This window comes from Crocuta crocuta, unplaced genomic scaffold, assembly GCF_008692635.1.
Source record: "Crocuta crocuta isolate KB4526 unplaced genomic scaffold, BGI_CrCroc_1.0 scaffold25, whole genome shotgun sequence".
Classification (NCBI taxonomy): Eukaryota; Metazoa; Chordata; class Mammalia; order Carnivora; family Hyaenidae; genus Crocuta; species Crocuta crocuta.
Window position 1 is genome coordinate 16,867,640 of NW_027532015.1, and position 12,249 is coordinate 16,879,888.

The 12,249-nt window shown below is 38.9% G+C and overlaps 1 protein-coding gene across 4 annotated transcripts in view; it reads left to right on the plus strand.

Annotated features, from left to right (window-relative positions):
• Nucleotides 1–12,249, plus strand: part of SLC2A12 (solute carrier family 2 member 12) — a 57,693-nt gene that overhangs the window by 23,124 nt on the left and 22,320 nt on the right. Inside the window, exon 3 of one of the 4 annotated variants that reach the window (XM_077776147.1) lies at nt 9,393–10,083. The exons of the other annotated variants lie outside the window; for them this stretch is intronic. Within the exon in view, the coding sequence (XP_077632273.1) occupies nt 9,393–9,469 (77 nt within the window). The 3' untranslated portion in view covers nt 9,470–10,083. Of the gene's footprint in view, nt 1–9,392; nt 10,084–12,249 lie in introns of those variants that run through there. 4 annotated transcript variants of the gene reach the window in all.

The window sequence follows — 12,249 nt, forward strand, 5'->3', positions numbered from 1 at the left end:
GGCACATATTACGTCAGACATTGGTCTTAAACTTCCAGAACCCACGTACTCATGGTCAGAGTCTTCCTAAGCTCATACTCCCCTCCTCTCTTTAGTTTTTGGGTAACTTTGAAAAATGCAGCAAATTCTCAGTCACTGGCTTATCATTTGATATATTGTTGTGTTAGAACAAGAATTCCCTTTTTCAGAAAACTCAATTTGATTTTGGAAGAAATCAGTGGGGGTTGATTGTTATTTACCTTTTAGTGTTCTTTAAATAGCATTCTCTACTAATTCATTTTAAATATAATTTATGCTGTAGATTCAACTAATATTTATTGAATTATGTCAAATACTGTGCTAAGAAGGTTTTACATACTTTGCAGTATTTCATTTTACCTTCAGAATAAGCCTGTGAAGAAAGAATATTCACCAAATTTTACAAATGATGGTATTATGTCTCACAGAGGCGGACTAAGTGACTTGCTCAAATAATTGAAAATACCTCTTGGGGTCCCTGGGTGGCTCAGTCAGTTAAGCGTCCAACTTCGGCTCAGGTCATGATCTCACAGCTTGTGAATTCAAGCCTTGCATCAGTCTTTGTGCTGACAGCTCAGAGCCTGGAGTCTGCTTCAGATACTGTGCCTCCCTCTCTTTCTGCCCCTCCCCTGCTCATGCTCTGTCTCTCTTTCTCAAAAATTAATAAGCATTGGGGCGCCTGGATGGCTCAGTCAGTTAAGCGTCCAACTTCGCCTCAGGTCATGATCTCACAGTTCGTGGGTTCGAGCCCTGCATCAGGCTCTGTGCTGACAGCTAGCTCAGAGCCTGGAGCCTGTTTCTGTGAGATTTTGTGTCTCCCTCTCTCTCTGACCCTCTCTTGCTCACACTGTCTCTCTCTCTCTCTCAGAAATAAATAAAACATTAAAAAAATTTTTTTAAATTGATAAGCATTGAAAAAAAAGAAAAAGAAAATGCCTCTTGTCTTCTGAAATTCAATGTTAATCCTAGTCCAAGACAAGAATAGACAGTCCTCTGTCGGTCTTGAAAATAAATGTTAATTACTTTTAGTTCAGAAGTCCTCCATGAAGATACTTTAGAAGTAAGAATGAATAGAAAGAGTGTATGATTGGCTATCACATGAGGCTATTAAATGCACCACTCTGCATTTTATGCAAGATAGAGACAGTCTCTCTTTTTCTGAAGCTCTGTTAGGTAAGTGAGCGTGTACATTTATAAGGCTGAGCTACAGGATAAGAGAGAGGGAGGGTTGGGGCGCCTGGGTGGCTTAGTCAGTTAAGCGTCCGACTTTCGCTTAGGTCATGATCTCGCGGTTTGTGGGTTCGAGCCCCGCGTCGGGCTCTGTGCTGACTGCCAGCTCAGAGCCTGGAGCCTGTTTCAGTCTGTGCCTCCCTCTCTCTCTGACCCTCCCCTGCTCACGCTGTCTCTCTCTCTCTCTCCTAGAAATAAATAAAAATATTAAAAAAAAAAAAAGAGAGGGAGGGTTATGATAAGAATACACCATTATCATTTTTGGTGTGCACTTACTTGAATGACTGAACTTGATTAAGATAATATTTAATGGCTATTTGGTTAGATTTCAAACTTGGCCATAACAAAGACTAAAATAACAGTGAATTCAATAAGATAGGAGTTTCTCTCTTGTTTGGTGACTGAGTAGTTCTGGGTGCTGCAAAGGCTTCCAGGATCAGGTACCGGAAACCAGTAGATGGTGTCCCTAAATCTCCGTGTAGCCAGTACTTAATTATTGGTTCTTGGTCCATCATGATGACTATTTAAAAATACTAAGATGCACTTTAAAATTTCATCACCCTTTTCTGATAGCTAATGGGCCCTTGAGAATAAGTGGGAGATGCAAAGTACAGTCAATTAAAGGGAGCCTGGGTATAGAAAGGCCTAGATAGTGAGGGAGTGTGAGCAATTCTGTCGGGAAGCAGAACCACTGTAAGTAATAGGGGACAAGGAACTTGTCACAAGGGTTGCCCCTCACACAGTTGTGGGAGACACTGAGAAAGCAAAGGTCTGAAAGGGGACAGTGAGAGGGAAAGGAGAAAGCCACTCATCAGTCTCTGCAGGTCTGCAGGGCCCAGGGAAGAAAAGATGGATTCAAAGCCATGACAAACTGGAATCCGTGAGAAGAAACTGGAGCCCACATCTGTCACCACATCAACTCTGATGATGTTGGCCACTTACAGAAAAATAGGTGTCCTTCTCCGTAGGGCTCTGACAGCAGCAAGAGAGGCTGGAGGAGGAGACCGGGTGGCACTGGCTAGTCCCTGCGACCAGCAAGGAAAGGTAGCCAGTCACAGCACAGGTGATATCTAGGACTCAGCACAGGCTTTGATGTATCAGTTTGACCTTCCAAGCCTCGTGCCAATTTCTCTTCTGGCCAACCCTCACCAAAACTACACAGGGGAGGGAATTCTGGGAAACGTAGTTCCAGCTCAACTAAATCCATGCACTACAAAACCGTCATAGTAATAAACTCTGGCCTTAGAAAGAAAAAGTGTGAATATGGCAAAAAATACCCCAGAAGGTCAAGGGTCCTGAATTCTGTCTTCAACTGCTGTGATATTTATTTCTTTTCATTGAAACGTTAATTGTTAAAATGAATGACTAGCTTCCATTCCATCAACTTCTAAAAAAGAGGTGAGGTCATTAACGTTAATGTCTCGTGGCTTTTGTTTCTTTAGCTATGAAACAAACAGAAAAATGCTCTTTTGCTAATGTATTATAAAAGCCTCCACATCTATTTTCTCAGGAACGTTCATTATCTCCCTGCAGCTGGTGACTCTCACTTTTCTTGAGTTCTATCATGTCATATGACCTCTAGTTCTTTTTTTCCTAATGAGTACGGGATTTTTCCACTTTGATGCTTCACCATCTGCCCAATGCAAGAAGCTCAGTGCTGAATTCATTTCTTCCTGAGACCAGGGAATGTCCCCCATACAGAAGCACATGCAGACTCCTTATGGACAGCAAAGTGAGGGGAGCCCCTGCTCTTGTGCAATGAGGCCGTGCCTTACCTCTCGGTGCTGCTGTATCTCCATAGCTCCACACCTTGGTCAAGAGACACAGGCCTTTCTTATGGCCCCTTTTCCTTCCCCATGAACTCTATCGAGATCCCTCCTATCTTTAGAGCTTAGTGAAAGCCTTGTCGCCTTTATGAATTCACTCAGTTTCTTAGATGTCCTTGTATGAACTGCAAAGTATTTCCAGTGCAGAGTGGTCTGGTTCTGGGCTACAAAGAGCCTGAATTTAAAATCAGAAAAGCTGGGTTCCTCTAATTCCAGCTTTTGTACCTCCTGGCTGCATGATCTTTAAGTCATTTATCTTCTCTGAAGCTGCTTCGAAGCTATGAATTGTGCACAATAACCCTTATTCTATCTCCCAGGGTATAGTGAGCGTCAAGTAAGTTGAAGCACGTGTGAATGTTTGGGATGCTGCTGAGTTTGGTGTAAGTGGAAGTCACAGTGTGTTAACACCACAGTCTTTAATAATGGAGTGTATTGCTTCAGTATGTTTGTTTTGGTTTATTAACTCAACATAGTTATTAGAATAAGGTCTTTGAGAGAAGAAATGACATCCCATATTTTTCCCCCTTTTCCTCCTTTAAGTGAGCCCTGCATAAGTCTGTTTGAAAACCATGAAAGAATACATTTGTGTTTCTAAGAGGGGGAGTAGGGGGAAACGGAGTTTTAAAATGAGATACAAATGTACGAAAGATCTCAAAGTGTGGTTTTTACAGGTTATCAAGCTGTCCACGGCAGGCGAAGCACCACATGAGCTGTCCCTGTCAGCCACCATCGTGAGGCTTTTTGTGGAACAATCCATCACTTGGGCATATTTCCAAAATCTTTCCAGTTTTGCCCATCAGATAAGATATAGGGATGTTTGAAGGGCTTGGAAATAGCTAGCGGGAGGCATTTAGGGCTTTTCCTTTGGTAAGTCATGAAGCATTATTTGGGAATTTCAGACTCAGAGTATTTAAAAGTAGCCCCAGATTTGTCTTGGACATCTCTACTTTTTGCTGCTGTATAGAGAAGGGAGTTCTTTTGCTAATGAGATGCAGAATCTCATGGTTGAAGGAGGTTTGGGTGTGGGAAAAGAAATGACCCTTTATCCCACGGTTTCTCTAGCTTACAATTGCAGTTCCAAGGACTGAGCCAGGTTGACATGCAGGTAACAAGATATGGCTTCAATTACTACGAAAAGAAAAAGCATGGACTTTGGAGTAGGGCACTGCCTGGAGTTGACTCTCAACTCTGCCACTGGCCAGCTATGCAACCTTAGGGAAGTTAGTTAACTTCTCTGTGCCTCATATTTATCACTTATAAATATGGGTATGATTAATCATTAAATCATAGCATTGTTAAGATTAAATCAGCTCATAATAAAGTCTTTGAAGAATGGCACCGAGAGTGCCACATAAGTGCATGTTGAGTAAAAGAAATAAGCCTAAAGACCTGGATATTCACACATGAGTCTCGGGGACATGCAGTCTGAGGCAGAATCCCAAATCTTCCCCTCTGTAGAGAACAAGTGGTTGTTTCATATGCATGGTTTGGAGTTACTGATTCTTCTAGAGTTTTCTAGAAGATCTGGCAATTGTCCTATTTTTCTTGCCAAGAGTCAGTCATTTATGTCTGTATATTATGTTGTAGCCTTTCCTTTTTAAAGAAAACATACCCTAGGAATTCCAATTCAATCACCAAAATTGTATTCTAGAGCATTAGTATACACTGTGCAAGCCAGTTGGAGTTTAAAGAAGATTTTTATTAGGAGCAAGGATTTCATACCAGATCTTGAATGCATAATAAAACTTACTAACCTGATGTGATTATTACCCAGGCATTTCATTTAAAGAGTTTATTGCTTGTAATAGATGCAAATCCTTTGTGTATAAAGAAAAAAGTAGTTGCTTTTCTAAAGTAAAGTTGAGAACAAGATTAAACCATTTTATTAAATCTCCTTAAATACGGATTGGCTTAGAACAACATTCTTTAATTGTATTAGATCACAACATAGTTTCCTCAGCCAAAAACAGTGTTTCTATTTTTAGGTTAAAGTATATGTCCTACCTTATTTTATTTTCTGGTCCTCTGTTTCCCTAATTGTAAAATAATAAAGTTGCCCTAGAATCTGAATTCAAGAGGGGCATGAATTTGGTCAATACCGAGTAATCTTATGTATTTGATTTTATGTATTTAATTTTTTATTAAGAAAAGGAATCCATAGGGGCACCTGGGTGGCTTAGTCGGTTAAGCGTCCGACTTTTGCTTAGGTCATGATCTCGCGGTTCGTGGGTTCAAGCCCCGCGTCAGGCTCTGTTCTGTGCTGACTGCCAGCTCAGAGCCTGGAGGCTGTTTCCAATTCTGTGTCTCCCTCTCTCTCTGACCCTCCCCTGCTCATGCTGTCTCTCTCTCTCTCTCTCTCTCTCTCTCCTAGAAATAAATAAAACATTAAAAAAAATTTAAAAAAAAAGAAAGAAAAGGAATCCATAGTCTTCATCAGCTTGCTGAAGGGCTCATGGCCTAAAGAGGTTAAGAGCCCCTCCCTTACATTTTTCTGTTACTAATACAAAAACTCTTTCATCAAAAGAAACCAGGATATAGAGACTTTTATTTAACATTCAACATCCCATCCCTCGTTTTTCGCTTTAAAATATGTTCAAAATCTTAACCTTACCCTCTACTGTGCTTCTGGGGTGGTACTGATCGTCACATAGCTCCTTCTAATTACAGACTATTTGTCCATCCATGGTTCAAACCTCAGGGTTGAAGCAGAGGTTCCCGACACCATGAGCACATAGAGCCACATCAAGATTTCTCTTTTACTCATGTTCAGAAGTAAAGCACAGATGAACCTGAGCCCAAGGTGTGAAATTATTATCTCATGAATTCATTGGAATTCATTTGTATAGAGACCGATCCCTCCTTAAAGTAGCCACCGTAACACAGAAAAATGTGTGTGGCCGTGTTTTTCACAATAATTGGGGCTTTTTAAAATCCAAACATTCCTATGTTCATAAATTAATGAATTAACCTCCTCTTCCATCTCATGATTAGTATCTATTCATGAAGGCAGATGGAAGGATTTTGTCCAACGTCATATGCTAAGTTCGGTAATGAGACTGTGACTGTTATCTTTTAACTACCTTTGTATTCACCCATTCAAGCAGGACCTACACTGCAGGCTGAGTGACAAGCGCCACCAAACTCCCTCCTGTGAGCTCTTCTACCAAATAAGAGGAAGTTTCAGGAAGAAAGCAACTTGTGGGGACCAAGAGGAGGAGGGAGAGGGAGAAAGCAGTGGGGATTCATCACTTCACTCACTTGGGCAGCATATGGGCATCGGTCACCCACGACATATGGGGCACAGTGCCAGGCATGGCGATTTGGGGATGGGTGAGTGTGGTCCATGACTTGCCCTCAAGAACCCGGTGATGGGGACAGGCAATAAGCAAGGAAATGACTATGTATATAATACAGTGTCAGGAGGAGAGAAATGCTCAAATCTATGTTTAGGTAAGAGTAGTAAAGAGATAATGGAAAGGATAAATGAAAGAGCATGTAAGCCTTTCTGGGGTGGTGACATTGGGCCCCAGCTTGTATGAAGAAAGTGGTGTGAAGATCTGGGAGCAGGGAGTTTGAAGCGGGGATGATGACAGGTCAAGGGGCCTTGAGGGGACGTGAACTTGAGTGAAGATATAGCAGAATGGCAAGAAAACCTGTTGAGGCTGTACCACGGAGTATTTGAATTCGGACCAGGCTTTGACATCTGACTGCCTGGCCTCGAATCTCAACTCCAGGCTGTAGAACTTTGGGCAAGTCAATTCATCTCTTGAGGTTTCAGTTTCCTTATCAAGAAAATGGGGCAATACTGTCTGCTTCACAGTGTAATTGTGGGGTTAAGTGAAGCAATCTATATAAAGCACTCCTAGTTCAGTGCCTGGTATGCAGTGTGGACTCAATATAGGTAGTTATTATGCTAATAAATGTCAGACAAGATCTGGATAGTTCTGATCATGCCAGCACTGACCTCAGCAGGCATTTTGCTGAAGCCATGTCGGGACACACAGGAAGTGCTCCGTGGCCCTATGTTGAATTATGGTGCCATGGTCCTCGTCACCTCCCTTCTATACACTATTCCACTTGGGTCAAGACTAAAATGAATAGATTTGGGCTTTAAAATATGTTTTAATTCTCGATTACATGCAGTCAAGAGAGCTTCCTAGGAAACCAGACATGGTTTATAGAAAGTCCTGAAGCTTGGGTGAAAGGTGTGATGTAGGTTGAAAAACACCCACCAGTCCTCTCTTCTAAGTTGAAGCAGCTAATTTAGACTATCCGTCCTTTGTGTGTACATCCTCTGTCTTGTTCATGTTGTCTCCTCAAGCCTAACCTAGGGCCTGGCCCACAACAGAGGTGCAATAAATATTTGTTGTATGAGTCAAAGAAGTGTTTCTGGAACTCTCGCAGCTTCTGTGACTAAAGGGGAGCTCTCTCTCTAATCTGGGGTTCATACATCCTGATCTCCTCTGGTATGTGAGTCAGCGTATAGGGAATTAGAGATGAATAGTATGGTGTATGGAATCCTGTGTACATTTCACCAAGAATTATATCTGAATAAAGCTACTCAATTCAGGATGCAAGGTCATCTCCAATATTTGATGACCTAAGAAGTTTCATGGTTTAAGTTTCCTAAAATTAAGGCCATTAAAAAATTGTGCTGTTAAACAAAATATTCATTTCCAGATGTCTATTGTTTTCTCCAAATCTAAGACCCAGCCCTTCCCTTGAAAACAGTGATTGAGATTAGCAACGTCATGGAATAATGTTTCATACCTTGATTTAGTAATTACATGTGTTTATTTTTATTTATTTTTTTTAATTTTTAAATTNTACATGTATTTAAACTTGACTCTTTACAAAAAAAGATCTAAGTCAATTCCTTCACAATTTTCTTAAGAGAAATATGTGAAAATCTGAACCTGGCATTTGGGACTTGTTTTTGCTTATTTAATTAACATTAGAGTTTACAAAAATATTTCCATGGATTATCTCAGGTTTAACAATCCCATTGAATCCATTGGATGTAAATGGTTAGTAATAAGAGATCTTTGTAGAAAAATCATACCATTGCCACAAGTAATCAAACTCTCAAGAACTGTAAACTGGCTGATATTTTAGTCCACTTGCAAGTTAACAAGAGGAAACAAGCTAACCACAAAGAGAACGAGATAACACCTGCACACGTAATGGGATATTTTTGAGAAAAGGAGCCCCAAGCCTGGGGAACCCAAATCTTTTATAATAGACGGTAAGCCAGCCTTATTTCTTCTGTGGAAGATATGATCTTTAATTTAATGGATTGATCTCTGCAGGAGACCCTATCACTGTCTGTCTTCGAAGGCTGTTTGTTATACAAACATTCTTAGAAAGACAGCCCAGAACACAGTCAGTGCTTTTGCTCAGAAGACATACAGAACTGCAAGAGAGCCACAGAGAATTGTCTCTCAAATCAAGTACCCTAAAAAGGCCACTTTAAAACGAGAGTCTAAAAAAATAGTCTAACTTTTTGTTTGGTTTAGTTTTATGGAGTTTAGCCAGCTTTTTGGAGGATGGGTAGCAGCAGGAAGCATAAGACTCCTCTGCCATAACATTTAAATTTAGATTTTTATACCCGAGTAACTCTAGCTCTTCAAAAAGCAATTGTTCATGTGATATTTGCATGGCTAAAGATTTTGACAATTCTGAGATCTGAAACAGCAGGTTCTAATTTGGAAGTTTACTTAGCTGCTTCACTCTAAGATATCCTGGGTTTAGACCAGAGAAGCTTACAGACCAGAGTACATCGAACATTTCAAACAAGATTTCAGTATTCTTTATATTTCCTCCTGGACTCTAGGTCTTTTATATCCTAACAGTTAAAGGCATTTTTAGTGATCATCATTTTCCCCCCACAATTCTTATGGGATAGTTACATACCTTTAGAGAAAAAAGCATACTGCATGATTTTTATGCTTTATTTTATTTAATTTTTTTTAATGTTTATTTATTTTTGAGAGAGAGAGAAAGACTGTGAGCAGGGTAGGGGCAGAGAGAGATGGAGACACAGAACCTGAAGCAGGTGCGAGTCTCCGAACTGCCAGCGCACAGCCTGATGTGGGACTTGAACTCTCAAACTGTGAGATCATCACCTGAGCTGAAGCTGGATGCTTAACCAACTGAACCATCCAGGTGCCCCCCAAATTATTATGCTATAAACATAGGGGTTTTATTATTAACTGTAGCTGTTAAACGATTATATTCACAAATTGGTTTGTGTTAGGTGTAAGTGTTAAGTGTGTGAGTTTAAGATCTTTCAAAAAAATTTTTTCTTTTAAATCTTAGGTTTTAGTCATCGCCAATATTCCCACCCATACAGTTCCTTTTTTCCAATTAATGAAGTTAAAGACTACGTTGACTGATTAAAATGATGAGTCATTTGGTGCTCTGATGTTGATCATTAAAATAATGCAAAGTAAATTTTAAAAAATAGTGTCTGAATGGTTTTATACTAAGTTCGCATCTGAGTGAAAGAAGAAAGGCTTAAAGAAATATGTGCCCTTGCTTAATTAAATCCTCTTTTCCTCTTTGGAGTTAGATGAAGCAGGAGACCAGTACCTAACAGAAGCTGTATAAAAACTGCATTTTTGTAGCATGAGCACAACTCAACACTTAATGAAATGACACTATCAATTCGGTTACCATGGGCAACTCTTCACATAAAACAAGTGTTGAACTTTCCTCTCCGTCAGTACCACAGCGCGGTCCTGTGCCCTTGAAGCCTGTGAATATCAGACAGTGAAGACATTGAAGAAACAGACTAAGGTTTTAATACTATCTTAATCAACCCAAGCATTCTTTTGCTACTTTATGTTTTCTGGAACACAATGTTAAGAATTTTGCCAAGGAATATTGCAACATTTAGAAACTCTAATACCTTTCTGGTTAAGTCCAAAGCATGAATCATCAAAAAAAGTACAATGTAATGTATTACACCTGAAGCATGAAGTTCAAGTTATAAACAAGAAAAACCTAATTTCTTGTAATTCCTTTTTTTATATTTCATTTTGAATACTAGTTCAGTGACCTGAAAATTGGGATAGTCATATTCCCAGGGGTTCATTTTCCTGAGTACTCCTTCAATGGTACATCAAAGAAAATAAATTTCTTGATCTTTTAGGGAAAATCTGTTTCTTAAAATTTCTCCTTCCTCATCTCCCTTGTAATAACTGTTCTTTCACTTTAAGGAGAAGAAAGCATACCTATTAGCCACCAGAAAACTTACTATTGTGACACATGTCCCAAATCATAAAAACCTCAGGAGCACTAATCAAAAAGATAATTGGAAATGCTGCCATATGTGTGGTATGGAAAAGCGACTCTGATGACTAGATAATTATCCTTTCATAAACCTAGATATTTCCAATAATTTGCTTTCAACAAAATAAAGGCATGACCTAATCAAGTTATCAGCTGATATATCATTACAAATAACTTTTTTTTTGTTAATTCAAAGAACTGAGTGTGACTGCTATTATAAAATTTCTTCAACTCCCCATCTTTTTTCATTATTCTTGAAAACAATACATTTCATCTAAAGAGTAGAAATGTACCAGATTATTCTAGAAGTGACATTCACCCACACATACCTAATAAAGAAAAAACTCCCTGTCCATTAAGAGAGGTTTTTTTTCAATACATTTCATTCTTCATATATGATAGTTATTTCTAAAGTTTTGTAATATATTTCTATAATTTTCATCCATTTTGCTTTAATTATTGTGTTGAAAACTGAAAAAAAAATATCAAAATCTCTTAGGGGAAAAAACCCTAAGAAAAAATTTAAATTTAAGGTACTTTTTCTTTCATAGAACTATGATGGAGTGATCAAAAGACTTTCAAGTTTAAAAATGCATTCCAAGAGGATAAAATACTAAGTTCAAGGTGAACAACAATATAAAATTGATGTTAAATACCTTATTCCTGTATTTTTTAAATGGATGATGATGAATATCAGATAGGTATGGTATTTCAATGCATCTTACTGGAAATATTTAAAAGAATGGTAAGTGATCTATTTTATATATAATACCATAGAAATTGCATTCTTTGCTATCAGTTAAATTTATGGTTAAAGGGAGTTTGATGTTGACTTATTAATGAAAGAAAGTATTTAGTTTTTCAAATTATTTTAAAGATTACCCAAGCAAGAAAGTTTGAAGACCACTGCCAATAGCTTTTTCTTATTTCCAACTCGTTCCTGCTCACAAAAGAGTTTCATTATCAATTCTGGCATTTTGTTAAATGGAGGGTTATTTCATTTATTCCAGTTTCACCTAAAATATTTTCAAAAAATAATTTCAGGGGCACCTGGGTGACTCAGTTGGTTAAGTGTCCAACTTCCAGCTCAGGTCATGATCTCGTAGTTCATGAGTTTGAGTCCCATGTTGGGCTCTGTGCTGACAGTTCAGAGCCTGGAGTCTGCTTCTGATACTGTGTCTCCCTCTCTCTCTGTCCCTTCCCTGCTCATGCTCTGTCTCTCTCTGTCTCAAAATTAAATAACACAGTTTTAAAAAAAAACCTATTTCAGGGGTACCTGGGTGACCCAGTCAGTTAAGTGTCCAACTTCAGCTCATGTCATGATCTCACGATATGTGGGTTCGAGCCCCGCATCAGGCTCTGTGCTGACAGTCTAAAGTTTGCTTTGGATTCTGTATCTCCCTCTCACTCTTCCCCTCTCCCATTCATGCTCTGTCTCTCTCTGTCTCAAAAATAAATTTAAAAAATTTAAAAGTAAAAAAAAAAAAAACTCATTTCAGTTGGTGTTGACTAGAAATCATGAAGATAGAAAGATTAGGGAACATTGAGCTTTATTTTGTTGCTTTTCTTGGTTTTATTAAGTAGTACAAAATAATATTCTTGAATAAAATATTTATTTTAGAAGAGGTCAGGCATGAGCAAAACTCAGAGGGACGGAGAGAAAGGAGAATATGAGAAATAAAAATGAAAAGAAGTGAAAGCTATTGCATCATTGCTGATGTTGAAAATGGTGGTCTACACTGGAGCATACATTTTAAAGAGCACACTTTCCTATTTAGGGAACTTATGAGCCAGGACTGAAACATCTGGTTGGAAGTAAATGGGTGTATTTCCCTCTCATATCATACTTAATGGATGTCTTGGCAGACCGAGAGCTAGTGTG